Source organism: Gekko japonicus, unplaced genomic scaffold, assembly GCF_001447785.1.
Source record: "Gekko japonicus isolate JY-2015 unplaced genomic scaffold, Gekko_japonicus_V1.1 scaffold841, whole genome shotgun sequence".
Lineage (NCBI taxonomy): Eukaryota > Metazoa > Chordata > Lepidosauria > Squamata > Gekkonidae > Gekko > Gekko japonicus.
Window position 1 is genome coordinate 698576 of NW_015165261.1, and position 17976 is coordinate 716551.

At 44.2% G+C, this 17976-nt stretch overlaps 1 protein-coding gene across 1 annotated transcript in view; it reads left to right on the forward strand.

Moving 5' to 3' along the window:
* The first annotated feature begins 9822 nt into the window (after window positions 1-9822).
* The window catches only part of HECTD2 (HECT domain containing E3 ubiquitin protein ligase 2), a 55734-nt gene continuing 47580 nt past the window's right edge, over window positions 9823-17976 (forward strand). The window contains exon 1 of the mRNA XM_015410179.1: window positions 9823-10061. Coding sequence (XP_015265665.1) covers window positions 9825-10061 — 237 coding nt within the window. The 5' untranslated portion in view covers window positions 9823-9824. The remainder of the gene's footprint in view (window positions 10062-17976) is intronic.

The window sequence follows — 17976 nt, forward strand, 5'->3', positions numbered from 1 at the left end:
CTCTGCACTACACAGACTGACCAGGGCTGCAACAGGAACACCAACCTTGCTGACCAGAAAATCCCCAAAAGACATCAGGAAACCTCCCAGGCCAGACTATCCTAACAGACCTTCCACTGTTGTAGAGGGTTTATGTATAAGTGAGTCTAAAACTCACCTGGGAATGGTTGGTGCATGACAAAGGCAGAGTGAAAATTTCCCCCATTACAAAACTCTGTACTTTGTCTCCAGAGGAAAAAAAACCATCAACACCTGAATGTTCTGGGATAGCCTTATAGTTGTCAGGTGATCGTGAAGTACTGAGCATCAAGGAAAACTGGACTTCCAGTTCGATTCCTTGTTCTTGCATTAAAACATTGGTTCAGACTTCATATCAAAACTTAGGCCTGAAACATGGAGGAAAGAGATCAAATGGAAACATCTGGGGGTTGTCATGAGAAAGTTAACAAGTCTGACGTGGTGCCTTTGAACAACAGTGACAAGGAGCCATCCCTTGCCAACATACACCTCACTCTAGCAAAGAGATCCCAAAGGTTACCTGACTGCGAAGAACCAAACTGTGGTTTGGGGGCAGGTTTCCTGAGCCGGGGAGTCCCTGTGTCCCAACTGCTGACAGCTCTGTTGAGTTTTGTGTATCCTGTTTCATTATTGCTATATATTAAAGGATTCTTTTTGGTGGGGCTCACCTCACTCTTTCGCTGAGGCTTTGATTTACATTACTGAAGGGAATCATCCCATCATAAAAACTGTTTCTCTTCTGAGGCATTTGTTGTCACAGATCCATGTCAAGGTAACTTCGGTACTCTGAGTTTTGGATTGGCCAAAAGGGTCCCAGCCTGTCAAAATCTTCGACTTTAAGAAGTTTAGCTCTCTTGTTGTTAGTTGGAGCAAGCCAGCTTCAGCTCTCCTGGAAGCAATGGGCTAACCCTGTCATGAGTCAGACATGGGCCTGGCACACAAAGAGACTTGGAAAGATTCCTGACTTCACCAAGAAGAGTAACCTATGCGAACGATAACTTAGGGTATAATGTGTAGCTAGAACTTATTATTTAGATTTCTTGTTATTCCTGCTCATTGCTTTGTTCTTTGAAATATTCCTGCACTCTTTAATAAATGGATACTTTTACGATATTTGGTTGTTCTGTACTTTAGAAGCTTTATTCTAATTCCAGTACCTTAGATTTAAAGCATCCACCTACTGGTTAATTATTAGTGGAAACTCAATTATGCAAGTGACCTACCTTGCTGAGTAGCTTTCTTAATTAATTCCCAGTAAGGTTAGAAGCTTGCCTCTTGGCTTCTGACTGTGTGGGTAGTTCAAGGGGCTGGTGGCAAACTATCATACTGGTGAGTGTGTGGACATACACCCCAGGGTTGTGTAATTTTGAGCTCTGCCCACCCATAGCAAGGATCCCCTGGACTGGGAATTCTTGACACTGAGCTGCTCCCATAGGGGCTGCCTTAGCATGTGCCCCGCGCCGAGCTCTTTGCCAGCCCCAAGCAAGGAACGGAGCCTTGGGAACAGCCTTGGGGAAGGGGGCGCCTGTGCTCCGAAACCACAGCGAGACAGGGGGGGCGAGCTCGGGTGAGGGACAGAGGGGCCTTACCTTTCAGGCAGGGTGTTACCGAGGTCGCTACCGCAGAGGGGGGGCAGACACTTCCGCTATACGCCCCGAGCCTCGGAAAGTTGAAGGGAACGGGGACTATGCTCAGATCAGGAAGGAAAACACGTGAAGCAGGGAGGGTGTTTGGGCTATAGGCTTTTGGGGAACCACAGGGTGTGTTTGATTACTGTAGCAAGCAATAAAAAGGAGGAAACAAGAAACACTGGGGAGGAGTTCAGAGAATCGAGGGAAGCACAGAGAGAGCGCGAGACCCTGTGAGTCGATTCTTCTGAGGACGAGGTCTGGCGTGTGGTGTAACACCCAGCCTGTCCAATTCTGAGGTGTTTGTTTCTGACTCTGAAAGACTCCCGACATGGCGACCGGTTATACAGCGCCAGGGAGCGACCCGAATCCTGACAGCATGAATGTCCCAAAGGACAGAAATCACAGGGTCCTCAATATCAAGAGGACAGACGGATGTTACTTGAATGCATCTAAGGATTGGTTTGTATAAGCATTTCCGATTTTAAAAAGTGAGCAGAAACTCACAAAATCTCATAACCTGCCACATATATTGTTAGTCTTTAAGGTGCTGTTGGATGGGGAGGAGTTCAGAGAATCGAGGGAAGCACAGAGAGAGCGCGAGACCCTGTGAGTCGATTCTTCTGAGGACGAGGTCTGGCGTGTGGTGTAACACCCAGCCTGTCCAATTCTGAGGTGTTTGTTTCTGACTCTGAAAGACTCCCGACATGGCGACCGGTTATACAGCGCCAGGGAGCGACCCGAATCCTGACAGCATGAATGTCCCAAAGGACAGAAATCACAGGGTCCTCAATATCAAGAGGATAGACGGATGTTACTTGAATGCATCTAAGGATTGGTTTGTATAAGCATTTCCGATTTTAAAAAGTGAGCAGAAACTCACAAAATCTCATAACCTGCCACATATATTGTTAGTCTTTAAGGTGCTGTTGGACGCTTGCTCTTTTCTACTGCTACAGACAGACTTAATGCAGCTACCAATATCAATTAAAAGATGTATAGGTTTTCATATGAGAATGAGTTATGTATGAGGGTCTTCTGAAGGGTACACATGAAATACAGAACCAGTTTCCTGGTCATCCAGAATACCAGTCAGAAGAGACTAATTCATGTCAGAAGGCACAAGGGAGAGTAACTTTCATGTTGGAGCTTCATTTGTGAGAACTGTTGTCAAATTGTACTCTACCTGGATGTTACGTATGCGGACCGCCACTAGGGGTCCACGGCAAAGACAGGAGCTTGGCTCCCCTGGACAATAGGAACATTGGATCCCCCAACCAATAGCCACTCTGGCGGGAAATTCATACCCTCCAATGGACTAAGGCTGTGCTGGGTGGGTGTGTATATAGTTGGCCCTGCAGGGCCGTTTTAGTTAGTCTTGTGTTAAGTACAATAAACGTGTGCAACCGCATGTCGTCGTCCGAGTCCTCCATGCAGCGAACCCAGTACTTTTCACTGGAACTCATTCAAAGAATATTCATAGACTCCTTCTGTATAACATGCACGTGAAACACTAGGACATGAGCTTAGATTGCTTTCATATCCCTACCCTGACATAATCAGATAACTGTGCTCATACTGTTATGTGTGCCCACTGCCCTGTGTGGTAAGAAGTTCCAAGGACAGTGCTGCCAGGCTTGGTTTCCCTTTGAATCAAAGAACTCTAGATGCTTAGGGCATTTTTGTGATATCTTTTTTTATTTATAGAACACATGGTAATGCCTAGAGGCAGCAGGTCCAGTACCATGTATCAGATCCCTGGGTTGGGGGGGGGGGGGGGGAGAGAGAGAGCGCACTTGCACCTCCCTCTTCTCCTCCAACCAATTCATAGTTTCACCTCTCTGCTTCTCTGTCTCAGCTCCAAACACTAAACCTGTTGCTTTTCCACAGACACTCACATACCTCATTCTGTCCCCTAAACTGGAAAGGATCACCTTCTCCAAGTCTTCATTCAAGGTTAGAGCTATTAGGAGATCATCTCCAAACAATTTTAAGACTCTTGTGTCTTAAAGAAGCAACACTTCTTTAGTCTTAAAGACTAATTCTTCTAAATTCTAGCATAAGCTTCAATAGATCGCAGCCCAATTCATCACATACATATAGTGGACCCTCACTAGGCAGACATTTATATATGAAGTTATGTCCCCCCCCCCAAAAAAAACCCCCAGGGATTTAAAGGCCACGAAATGTAGGAAGTTAAGAAGTAATTATGTATAATATAATGAAGAAAAGTGCAGAAACCATTCACAATAGCATTAACTGATAATAAGGCAACTTCCCCAGTTTTCAAGCAAACGGGGAAAAAGTAGAGCCAAACAATCAATCTCTTTGCTTCCTTCCTCTACCTCGCAATTTTTACAGATTCCTACTTACCTATTAAGTATAATTATATTCTGATGAAGTGTTATCTGGAATAGAGACGTGGTACTGTACTCTTCACCACTATGGTATCACTGTTGTTTTTTGCCATTATTCTTGATTGATTGATTGAGGACAATACCTGCTAGGAAAGGAAATAAGCTGTTTTGATCTTAATTTGCAGTGCCTTTAGAAAACTGCACACATAAAAGATCTGCATAAACAAATCATTTGATACTGGAGAAAAAAGCTATGACTTGCTCTATTTTTAGAACAAACCCAGGATGACAGATTAAACTGAATGCTATGGCATTTGATGTATGAATTTTGAACTATCAGAAAACCCTCCAAGTTAGAATAACGTGATAGTAAATTGCATATAAGATATACTCCAGCATTTAAGCTACACTAGTTATGTGACACTCAAAGCAAGGTAAGAAAAAGAATAAAGCTCCATAACAAGTATAAGCTTCGCCCTTCTGAAAGGTTATTTATAAATACATCTTTTTTACTTTTTTAAATAGAAACAACATAATATCTTGGCAGTCCTGGTGACTGTGAAAGGAACTGAAAGAACTCTAATTGCCTATCACAGATGGAGTTGATATTATAATTTTAAAATAAAACTTACTATCCATGTGTGTTTACTCAGAAGTAAACCCCATTGTGGTTCACGGGGCTTACTTAGTATTGCAGCCTTCTTAGAGCACATAATAACTATGCGTTTTTTGTCACCAAGTAGACCAACAATGGAGCCTCAGCTTGTCTGTGACTGTCCCCTGATGGTAAGAGAAGGAAGAGGCACAGCATCAAGCAACTTGAAGTTCTTTCTGACATACTTCATCTAGTTAACATCACTTCTGCCAAAACATACACATATATGCACACATATTTCTTGTAGGTTTTGTACAAGTTCATTGGCTCATTAAATTCCCATATTTTGTAGATGAAGATCATGTAGAGGATCCTCTCTGTGTATTATGGGAACAACCCCCCCCCCCAAAAAAACACCCCGTAATTCTTACTATGGCCTGTGATAAACATTCATTGGTTTCAGTTATTGGATCCTAAATAGCAATTCGGATGAAGTAGACCCCCCCCCGGAAAAGCATTTAAATTGTGCAGTTTTCATGGGGTGGAAGCATGTTCAATGCTGCTGTTATGCCTGATGTGTTGCTTCTTTTATCTTTTCTGGATTAGTCAAAAGGTTGACCCTAACCAGCCAGGGATTACATTGTGGATGTGATCATGACACAGTGCTATATAGCCTATCAGATTTGACTATGGGATCACTTCATTGAGGACAACCATGAAGTACTTCCTGGAGTACTTAGTTGGGTGATTTCAGTCAATCAAGAATCACACTGTGATTGGGGTGATGTCTCTATGCCATACAGTCCATTAACCATACTTGCATGATGATGTTACTGGTGGTAAATAAAGGCAATTGGGAGTGAGGATAATATTAAAAAGAGGTGACTTTTTCTCAAAGAGTGCTAAAAGTCATTGATAAAACGGGGAAGTTTTTTACTGTCTTAAATGCTCATGAAAAACAGTGAATAGTTTCATCTGCACTCTGATGCTTAAAAGCTCTACCCTCCTTGAACTCAGAGTCCTTCTTTCAGTAGTAGGCCTTCTCAGGTGAGAGAAGCAGGAATACTTTTATGCAATTCTTTATCTTAAAAATAACACATAAAGCTGCCTTATACTGAATTTGACCCTTGGTCTATCAAAGTCAATATTGTCTATTCAGATTGGCAGTGGCTGTCCAGGGTCACAGACAGAGGTCTGTCACATCTCCTTCTGCCTACATCTTTTAGATGGAGGTGCTAGGGATTGAACCTGGGACCTTCTGCATGCCAAGCAGATGCTCCACCACTAAGTTTCCACCCTCTGGGGTACACCTCAAGCTGCTGTGGCTCATACTAGAATAAAGTGCCCCTTCTAGCACCATCACATGTTTAACAGCATTTCCTCTAATTAAATAAGGATGAATACAAGTCAAGTGGAACCCACATTCAGATAGCATACTTTGAGGACTACACATCAAATGTTTTCTTACTTACCCACCTCAAAGATGTTCTCCTATTCACTGATAACATTTTGTCCACTTAAAGTCACAAAAGGCCCAAACTATACATGAGGGAAAGCTGTAAGGGTGCCATGGCCAGAAATCTCCTGGGGAACATGTAGTTGGAAAAAGCACATGATATGACTTTATCACATTAACATTTCTACATGCCCTGGAAAACTGTAGCACCATGGTGTCATGTCACATCTTCAGCTTCATTCAACAGAATAAAAAGAGGGGGAGAGATACAGGAAACAAGACAGACTGGGTAGGAAATTTTCTTCTCTCTCTAGAACATGTATCCCCTTTCCTTTTGTCTGAATGGGAGTTTTTTCTATCAAACTCTCCCCCAGTTCTCTGCCTGTGTTCAAACTGCTCTCAGCTAATGCAGAATGCAGATTGCGTTCAGTCAAGGTTTTTGTCTGACTCTGTCAGCACTAAACCCTTTTTCTGTCAGGGCTATTTTCAGTTGGTCTCAGTACATGCCTCTTCTAAGCTAAGGCAGGAATCTAACTGACTTTCCTCAGCATCCAGCTCTCTCAAGACTTTTTTAACTCAGCTGATGCCAACCAATCAGATTGCCTAGAGCAGCCTGTCACTCAAGGCTCTCTGGCTTTGTGAAGAATTAACCCTTCACAGTCCTTTAGTTGTTGGTACAGCACTTCTAAATTGCTTAAAATGTACAGACCATCAGACATGACATCAAGATACCATTTGAGGATAGTCTGTTTAAGTGGCCAGTCACACTTGGTCATTAATCCATTCTTATGGCCATTCTGAAACTCAGTGTGTTCCTATGGCCATGTGGAAAGAATTAGCAGATTCCAATGGCCATTTGATGTCATTCTTTCCCCCTATGCCCATGCAAGGGGTTGTGAGTCAGTGGCAGAGGACCTCCTTTGGATACAGATTGTCCCAAATGTAATCCCCAGCATCTCCAATTAAAAGGATCATGTAGCAACACTGAAACCTTGGAATAATTACATAATAATAATTATCATCATCATCATATGCCATCGTGTGTAGAATAGCCAGGAGATCCTAAGACTGTCTGGCAGCCAGACGTTCTAGCTCTTGTAGAATTATGCACCACTAGGTTGTGAGCTAGACTTGTTTTTAAGGCAAGAGATGTTTTAGAGGTGGTTTGCCATTGCCTGCCTCTTTATCAGGACAGAACCCTGGTATTCCTTGAAGGTCACCTTTCCAAATACTAGCCAAGGCTGACCCTGCTTAGATTCCAAGATCTGACAAGATTGGGGTAGCCTGGGCTATCCAGGTCAAGGGTGGGGGGAGTGGAAAGGTGCTGTCAGTCAGAGTAGACAATATACACCAATGATCTGATTGGTAAAGATAATTTGTGTCACTCACCATTTTGGAGGGATTTCTCTGTATCTGCAGGATCCCAAGATGTCTCATTTCCAATGAGGTAAAGGTAAAGGTTCCCTTGCTTGAAAGCCAGTCGAATCCGACTCTAGGGTTGCGGTGCTCATCTCCGTTTCAAAGCCAAAGAGCCAGCACTGTCCGAAGACATTTCCGTGGTCATGTGGCCAGTATGACTAAACACCAAGGCGCACTGAATGCTGTTACCTTCCCACTGAAGTGGTACCTATTTATCTACTTGCAATTTCTTGCTTTCAAACTGCTAGGTTGGTGGGAGCTGGAACTATAGACGGGAGCTCACTCCGTCATGTGGCACACTCGGGTCTCGAACTGCTGAACTACCGACCTTCCACAGCCTGCAGTTCAGCGTCTTAACCACTTGAGCCATCACAGCTTCCAATGAACCTTTATGGTAATTTGGTTTGGATGAAACAGGTGTAATTCCAGAGGAAAGCAAATGTACCTGATCACTGACATGCATTTAAAATAATGGGAGATAACTGGTTTCTATAGCTCTAATATTCCTGGTGCAAAATATTACTCAGGGGCCAACTATATGTCATGCATATAATGAGCTATGACACTCATTAGTTTAGATTTTAAAAATCTAATGGAATGGAACTTTGAGTGGCTAAATAGAGAAGTCCTTAAGCCTTTCCTTGTCCATGAATATAGTTTGCCCCCTCCAGAGTACAAAGCAGAGATAAACTTGTTGGCAGCTTCTCACATTACAGAAAGCTTCTTACTTCAAAAGAGGGATGTATTAATTTTAATTTGAAAACTGTAATTTCTGGTCTGAAGATAAGGTTAGAGACAATTTCTCACCTGGGATAGGCAACAAACTGTTTACTATTACTATCTCAGAGACACTTTATAAAATGATATAATGATTGTTAAAGGCTGCGGTCACACACACTAAATAATCCACTTTCAATGCACTTTCGAATTGGCTTTTTTCAGTTCACACAGTAAAATCCAGTTAGAAAGGGCACTGAAAGTGGATTATTTTGTGAGTGTGACTGCAGCCTTAATGTCATTGGTTTTATTTGACAGGTAATTGCTACGAGCCGCCTCGGCAATTCTCTTGAAGAAGCAGCATGAAAATGCCTTGGGCTTTTGAAAACAAAAACAAAAAAACCAGCCCTCCCCGTCCCTGTTCTGAGGAGTTTACAACATAAATTTTCTCCAATAGGGCTAGGATGAAGGAAAGGCGGGGTGTGTGTATGGAAACGGTAACAAAAATCGTATCCAGGCTCAGTAGATCAACAAGATTAATCCAGCCGCTGCTGTGGATTGAGGCTGAGCGTAGCCGCGCCAGCACCGTCCGTCCATCCTTCTTTCCTGCCGGGCGGGGAACTAGACGGCACCTTCAGGATACCCGCTGCGTACATGACGTAGAAGGAGGACGGCCGCGCTGTCAAATCGCTCGGTAGAGAATCTCTTCTGTGAATTGCGGTAGCTGCGTAAAGAACGGGCGCGGAGCTCTTGTTCCCCCGCATCGCGTCTGCGGAAGAAGCTTTTCTGCAGCTTACTTTGCCGTTACGGAGTTTTCGTAGCCGCGTGCCTCCCCCCCCTTTTTTTGCTGCTGCTGTTTCTGGGTTTTGGTTTTTAAATACTAATAATGAGCCTCCACTCCACAACATGGCGGCCTGGCTTTCTGTCCCCGGGCTGTAGGTGGCGTGGCGGCGGCGTGGGGTGCGGAGAATTCCGGATACTCCGAGCCTGACTGCGGCGACGGGGGCGGTGGCGGAGGGAGGAGGCTGTCAGCTTGACAGCCCAGTCTGAGTTTCCTTCCTTCCTTCCTTCCTCGCCAGCCGGTGGGGAAATTAGCGGGGGCGGCAGTGAGGCTACCGCCACGACTCAACGTCTCGTCTCTTCCGTGCGGGGGTGTCTCGGGTAGCGGCGAGGGAAGCGCTCCGTGCTCGGCTGCTGCCGCTGCCGCTGCCTCTGCTTATGCCGGAAGCGGCCTAGAGAGGTCGTTGTCGTTCTGCGGCTGGCTGAGGGAGCGGAGAGGCTGAGGGGAGAAGCCGGGCTGCCTTCCTTTCGGTAGTGGGGTTTGGGACCCGGGGGAAGGAGCGCAGCCGGGTAGAGGGAGCTGTTCTGTGGGGCAGAGAAAGGGGGTCAGGTGCCACTTCCTTTTCTGGTCTGGAGGAGGAGGGGCCGGGGGGAGAAGGCTAGCGAGAGCGGGGCACGGCATGGGTCGTGCGTGTCTCTTGAGGTAGAGGGGTTGTCTGAGGTGACGCCGGGGAGGGGGGGGGATTTGTGCTGGCGCTTTTAACGGAGGGCGGGTGGGGAAAGGCTGCAGTGGTGTCCCCCCCCTCCTCCCCCCCGATGCCTCGCTGACAAAGAGCGGCGCCGTTCCAGAGGCCATGTCGCTGCAAACCCCGCAGCAGCCTTCCAGCGCGGCCACTTCGGATCTCCTGCTGCCCGCGGTCGGCGACAAACGGTTCTTGCTGGTCTGCGGGATGAATGAGGAGAGTTTGGACCCCCCGTCGGCGGAGGCGGTGGGAGCGGAGCAAGAACAGGGGGTGGCCGAGGCGGAACAAGCGGGGAAGGAAAGCGAGAAATTGCCTCCCCCTCTGACCGAAAGCAGCACCGCGTCTGGGGTATGTAGAATGCCGCTGCTGCTTTGACGCCCCCTTAATTTTTTTTTTTTTAAGCAGCTTCACTCCTACAGATGCTTTTCTGAGCCCACAAGGAGATGGCAGCGTGTGTTTTATTTGTGTGTGTGTGTGTGTTTTTTTAAAGGGCAGCTAAAACGTCATAGTTATAAGTGAAAGCAAAGGTCTAAACTGATATGAATTTTTCTTATGAACTATCTGGTGTATCAGCCCATGATACATATGCTGGTTAATTTCATTGAAGAGCTTTATAGAAACAAAAGTGCTGGTAGGTTACTGATTTGAGATAATTTGAGATAACTTAGGTCATTTGTTGACCTAAGTTATCAACAGAGGCACTATTTCAGAGGCTCTTGCCATTTTTGTTCCATGTTTTGGGGAGGGAAACTGGTGAATGGGACATATTGAACACACATGGCTGGTGAATGGGACATATTGAACACATGGCGTCTAGAACTGCTGCCTTTTGGAGCACTGAAAAAGAATGAGATCTTGACAGATACACATTTTCTGTCTTTTGAATTACAACTGTGATGATAATGCATTTAACTTTTATCAGCGGAGTTTGCTCCATTATTTAATACCAATGTTTTTAAGTCAACAGGTGAGCTAGAGATGAGTGATTAGAAGTGTCTGCTTGCAATGTAATCCTCTAATCAACTGTTTAGTGACCCACAAAATAAAATTTGCTACATAAAATGAGTCTGGAATGGCTTTCAGCTAGTCCATTATATTGTTCTAAGTCAGGATCTTCTGTTATTTGCCACATATTTATAAGACATATTTTCTTGACTATAAACAGAAAACAGGGATATTCTATATCTGAAGAGTGAAAGGAACAATCTACTGAATCCTAAATTCACAGTTTTCAAAATAAAAGATAAAGGTCTCTGAAACAGCAGGGGCACTGTGTTTGTTTTGCTGCTGTGTACCATGTTTTATGTTTAAAAGTTTATATAAATGCTCATGTTTTTGAATAATATAGTGAAGGGAGGGCTCATTCTCTAAAAAACACTAAAATAAAATTTCTCAAAAGCATGAAATGGCATGGATGGGCTTGAGGCCAAGGAGTTTAGTTACTTCTCACTAGTGATGATATAGGTGCTGAAGCTCATACAATCATATCCCATTCAACACTTATGAGCATAGTTGATCCATAGAGAAACAGAACAAAACCTCATATCAGGGACAAATCAGTTTATACCCATTATAACTTACTGGCAATATCAATGTTTCCCACAACAAATACACTAGAAAGTGAAAAGACATTTGGATCTATGTAACAATGTGCATTTGCTAGACCTAAAAGAGTGTAGTGGGTGGTATCTAAAGGAAAGTGTCTATCAAAAATTTTAATGGAACAATAAACCTCATGGGAGAATAAAACTTGTCCTGCATGTGTGAATGGTTACGTGATGACTCTTATGTTAGATAAGTATAGGGAGTTCCATTCTGCTTTGTTTCAGCTTTTCTCCCGCTAAAGAAAAATGCAGTTTGCCATCTGGAGGAAAAAGCAGCAGGAGATTAGCTCCATTAATCAGTCCAACTAATACTGAGTATAATTTATTTTCCTGGCAAATAATTCTACATCTTTTTCGCATTAACAAATAGACAAGGGTGGGAAATTATAACAACTCACTTTTGTGCTGATGAGTCAGGTTATACATTAGTGAAAACCATTTTTGTAAACTCAAATGGGAGTTATCTGTGTGATACAATTATATACTCCCTTTCTGCCATTGCATTCAAGGTGGTTTACAATTCAGCATAACACCTACAGTGTAACACCTACAGAAGAAAAAGAAGCAAATTCAGACACCAAATATTTGATAAACTTACAAAGCTATTTTACGATGATGAGATGGAATAGCCACTTCAGGAGACAGTTCAGGGAAGGTGTGGAGCAAAATGGCAGTTGGTTCTAGACATGTCAATGGAGTGAGCTTCATTGTCTCACCTCTCCGGAACATGTAACCACATGGAATGGCTGTGGACGGAAGCAGTTTGGGGAAGAGAATGCAAAGGGCAGGTTGATGACCTCTTTTCGAGTGCAGTTAAGTGGAAAGGCTACTGATGGAGAAGCAAAGACAAATGGCAGTTGGTCCCAGGAAGGCTGTCATGGCTGCCTTGCTGTCTCACCTCCCCTTCTGATGCAGTTCAGTGGCTGTCTCCTAAATACTTAACTATGCCATCCCAAGGACAAGTTTGTGGGGTTTCCATTTTTATACAGTATTAGTTGTGAGATGTTATTTGAAGAAGAGGGAGGTGTAAATATGGTTGCTATAAAGCTGTTAATGTTGAACATAAATATGTTGAAATTGCTTCAGGGAAGAAGCTAGTCTTGTATGTAAATGTGTGGGGCAGGGTGGAAGGGTTGAAAAGCTAAGCTGCACATTTAAAATTAAAGTTAGCATTGGTTATCTTGTTGTTTAGATGGTCAGAAAACATGTCTATGGACTGAAGGAAGCTAGTAAACCTATTTTAAAAAGGTAAAGGTTCCCTTGCTCGAAAGCCAGTCAAATCCAACTCTAGGGTTGCGGTGCTCATCTCCGTTTCAAAGCCAAAGAGCCAGTGCTGTCCGAAGACGTTTCCCTGGTCATGACTAAACACCAAGGCGCACGGAACGCTGTTACCTTCCCACTGAAGTGGTACCTATTTATCTACTTGCAGTGTCTTGCTTTTGAACTGCTAGGTTGGCAGGAGCTGGAACTAGAGACAGGAGCTCACTCCGTCATGTGGCAACTCGGGTCTCGAACTGCTTAACTACCGAACTTCCCCAGCCTGCAGTTGAGCGTCTTAACCACTTGAGCCACCGCAGCTCCTCAAACCTATTTTAGTAGATGCCTAATGAATACCCATATATATATATATTAAATTGAATTATCTGAATGGCTTGGGTGGAGTAAGCAAAGAGGAAGTCAGAAAAATGTGTTTAAAAAACCCTTAAAATTATCACTACGTTACAGAAATGCTTCAGTATGTCAATGGAGGAGGAACAGATGGAAGTACAGGAACACAGTGATATTTTTGTAACAAAACAAACGTCAAGGCCTATAAAATATTTTTAAGGAGAAATGGGAAAAATCATTACTGGACTGGACCTCAGTTAACCGAAGTGCATTTCTGCCTTACGTTTGTTTTATATGTTACGAATATTCAAACATTTCAAACTACAGATCCCTGAAACTATAGACAGGGCTGTATATGCCACTGATCTGTGGAAGCATAGGTGGGGGGGGGGAATCACAGACTGTAGAAATGAATTTTGTGAAATTTTATTTTTCATTTTTTAAAAAGGCAAGTTCTGAAACCTTATGAAGATACAGTTGAACGCTTGTAGTTGATGCCTGCTGAAATTTCAGAAGCTTGAGAAGTGATTGAATAAGATTTTTAATGGTTGGGGCTGAGCTTCAGTGCCCTCGCCCCTTCCTCTGATTAGCAAAACCAAAATATATAATGTAAAATAGCAATTTTATCAGTTTATACCCATTATAACTTATATAAGGTAGCGAATTCAAGTTTTCTTGGCTCAGAATTTGGATTGCTGAGATGCAAAGTTTTAATTTTTTTGTTTTAAAAATTAATTCATTCTTGACTTAGATTTTTTTTGGGAGTGCATATAATTTAACCTTTGCAAATATTTATCATGAAAGGACAATTAAAGGAGGGGCTGTGTCTCAGTGGTAGAGTATCTGCTTGGTATGCAGAAGATCCCAGGTTAAATCCCGGCATCTCCAATTCAAGGATTAAATAGTAGGTGATATAAAAGACCTCCACCTGAGACCCTGAAGATCCGCTGCCAGTCTGAGTGGACAGTACTGACTTTGATAGACAGATGGTCTGATTCAGTATAAAGCTGCTTTATATGTATGTTCAGTTATACTCAAAACTTCTTCCTGGATTCAGGCTCTTGCTTTTCTCAGTTTCAGCCATCGAAAGTTTTGTTCTGATATTCATCCAGCTGCGTGTAACTGCTAAACTGTGAGCAGCTCCTGTGCATCTTGGGAGGTGTAACCCAATCACATTGGCAGGGCCCAATCCCATGCCTCATATCTATGGAATCAGCACCATGCCAGAAGAGAGGGATGCAGATTCTATGCAAAAGACTTACTTAATTGGCCTGTTCACCTGATCAAAACATTCTTCCAACTGCATGACAGCTGGTCACAGATAAGCACTCTTATGTGGCTGGTAGGGTAGCCAGCTCTACACTGGGAAACACCTGGAGATTTGGGGGAGTGGAGCCTGGGGAGGGCAGGGTACAATGCCCATAGAGTCCATCCTCCAAAACAGCCATTTTTCCCCAGGGGACCTGATCCCTGTAGTCTGGAAACCAGTTGTAATTCCAGGAGATCTCCAAGCCCCACCTGGAGCTTGGCAACCCTAGTGGCTGAGTGATTAGGTTGCCTTAGAATGCATCCAGACAACAGTTTTGATGAGGGATAGATATGTGTGCAACATCCTTAATAGTACCTGTGTGCCATGTTCTACTGACCCTGCCTATCTTTCATGTAGCATGTCCAGTTCCAGTATAGGCCAAGGCATGAGTATAGTTAGAGTAGGATCTAGGGTTGCCAAGTCCTTACCTCCTACCAGCGGGGGGTGGGGGGGAGCTCTCTGGGAGTGGGGGATGGGGTGATGTTGCCATATGATGATGTCCCCGACATGATGATGTCATGTGGAAGGGACGTCATCACTCCGGGGATATTGCATGGAAATGCTATGGTTTTGAGTTTTGCCCTCTTTGGCCCTCAAACCAGAGTGTTGTGCGGCAGCATCTCCAATGCGATGATGTCACTTCTATGTGATGTCACCACCCAACATCCCTGTTTTGGGATGGGGCTCCTCCCACAGGGCAGCTGGCCAGCGACAGGCAGAAGCCTTAAAAATCGGGGGAACACACACCCAGACCCGGGCTCTGGCAACCCTAATAGGACATAAGTGTGTTAAAAACATCCTGCATGTTAGTACCCTACCCAGTACAGCCTTAATGCTACCCAACCAAGCACAAGGATGCAGTAATATGTGTTAAATATAAACTATAACCTTTTCGATTATAAGATTGCTTCTGAGCATGTAGGGTTGTGTCTCCTCTCTGCTGTTGAATTTTAGCCAGTTCGTGTGTATCTCAAGTGAGGGCAAGTGTTCCTTCTCTGCCTTCGAGCTCTCTCCTCAAAACAAGGTACAGCAGCTCAGGTGAGAGAGTGATATTACCAGTGCTCCCAGAGGAGAGCAAGCTGGTCCTGAAGAAAGAGGAGTAAAACCCCCAGCCCCATTGGGGCCTGCTTCCCCCCCCCCCAGTGGCTGCTGTGGTGTTTTTACTCTCTTCTCTGTCAGGTGGCTTTCCTCCCAACAGCTGACTGGGTCCTGGGATGAGAGTGAAGAGGCTGCAGAGAAGGGTGGCGGGGGTGGGTGGGTTGTGTGTTGGAGAGCATAGGCCCTTCACTTCCATCCCTAGCATGATGTTTGCCGCTCTCCACTTACTTAACCTCCAGTTCCTGTGGTGGCACCTGTTTCAAGGTGGAAGCCACCTGCCAGCTCTGCAAAGTAATGGCATCACCCACAAGTGCCACACTGGGGAACATTGCCCAGTAGAGCCATAGTGACATGTCAGATAGCCACATGTGCCTCCCGAGCCACTGTGGCCCCGGTCACACGGGAGGATTTGCCCTGCGCAACGGATGGATTGAGGGCAGATTAAACTGGCACAATCAGATGCCAACATCTGGCAAGCGTCGCGCCCCCACCCCCAACCCGTCCCTTCCGGCCAAAAACGTAGTTTTAAAAGGTGCCAGCAAACAAGCAGTATCTTCAGGGAAATGCGCGGTGTGGGCGTGCGTCTGATCAGGGATGCACTGGTAGGCCGTCGCATCCAGCGCCCATTCGCATCCCACGCATCCGCACAAATGCGGTGCGTTGTTGTTGCCTTGCGTGATGTGATCGGCTGCCGGAGGACGGAGCCGCGGGGGAATCTGAGATCACGATAGCGCGCTTCAGTTTGTTGCAGCTCTAAAAAGCCGCACTTCCCCCGCGGCTTTTCCTGCTGGTGTGACCAGGACCTGTGTATCACTGTTGTAAAGCCTGGGTTCTTAACCTGAGTGTGTGTGTGAGGGTAATGTGTGTCTCATAAATTTATTTGAAAGCTATTCATTGTTTGTCTACTACTACAAATAATATCAGTGGGATTTTGTTTCCCATCGTGAATATTGGGCAATCAGTAGGGTTGACCAACCTCCAGGTGCTGGCTGGAGTTCTCCCACTATTGCAACTATCTCCAGGCAACAGAGATTAGCTCACTTGTACAAAATGGCCACGGTAGAAGGTGGACTCTATGGCATTCTAGGGCATTTTCCCGCCAGGCTACTTTGTGGCAGTGATGCTAGGACTGTGCTGTTCTCTCTTATAGAGCTATTCACAGTTAGAACCCAGTAGAATGTATTTAGCATACAGCAGATTCCTCTTTTGTTGCTAGAAAAAATGTTCTGCCCCTTTAATAGATGCTCAGTGTGTGGAAATGGGCAGCTGGAACTTTCCACAGCATGCAGGTAAATAACATGGTAAATAAAATCCATTAAGTGTCTATTAAATGGAGAGGACATTTTTTGTCCAGGCTGTTAACTACTCTAGTTACTGTGTGTCAAGAAAGCCAACAGGGCTACTTGTATTCAGTGTTCCGTCTAAGCGCAGTTAGTGTGAGCTAGTTCACAGTTTTTTAACCTCCAGTTCACACATTTTTGTCTTAGCTCAAGAAGGATGGCTCCAGGGCAAACTATTTTATACAGTAGCCAAATCGCTTGCTCACAACTTTATTGCCAGTAGCTCACAAAGTAGAATTTTTGCTCACAAATCTCCACAGCTTAGAGGGAGCATTGCTTGCATTTATCATTTGTTGATTTTCTTTTCCTCATTTTCTTTTGTGAGGGCTGTACAAACATGTATCTATCCGGAATTTAGCACTTTACACTGTGGGGATATGTAGAATTGTATGAGGAGATGAACTTGTAATAACCTCAGTTCCCCCTGGATGTAACAGTCATAGTTTCAGGAAAGAAAGTGTCAATAAAAGAAGCATTTTTACAGTGGGGCTTCACAAGCATTGTTAACAACATCATTAAAAAACTTCAATACTCTATTTGAAAGAAAGTCCTTAATGCAGAAAGCATCGAACTCAGAAAACTGAAGAACCACACTGAACAGTTACATATATTCATACCTAAATATACTGAATTCTTTTAAAAGGAGTGCATTCTCAAATGTTCCTAACTGGATTCAAATAGATACTTTGCTCAAAAATAAAGCTGTTCTTGAATTTATCACATTGTGTTCCTTATTACTGAGTGTAAGAAGTCCCATACAATTGTCTAGTTTGTCAAAGCATGTCTACTAGAAGCAGCAAGGCTTGTCTTTGAGAAGTAACAAGTAGGAAAAGTGAACCAGATCTCACTTTCTGGTGACACTGTCAGAAGCCTAATCTTTAAAATAAGCAAAGACATTTTGGATCAAGTAATGGTTTAAATGAAAGCAAGCCTCTACTTTGTCCTTATTTAGAAAATTTCTAGAAAATTTCTATGACATCTATTCAGAGAACCTGCGTGAGGCTGCTGACCACAGTTCCCTCTAAGCTGCACTAGGGGTGCTGGAACACAAAATTATAACAGCCAGCTCAGGGATTACTGCTTTCAGCCCACAAGGCATTTTTCCCTCCTTTGGAAGCAATGGAGGATGGGGGCACCTCCTTCTGGGGCCCATAGAATTGGACCCCCACATCCAATCTTTTTGAAACCTGGAGGGGAGTTTGAGGAAGAAGAAGAAGAAGAGATTGAATTTATATCCCGCCCTTCACTACCCAAAGGTGTCTCAGAGCGGCTTACAAACTCCTTTCCCTTCTCCCCACAACAGA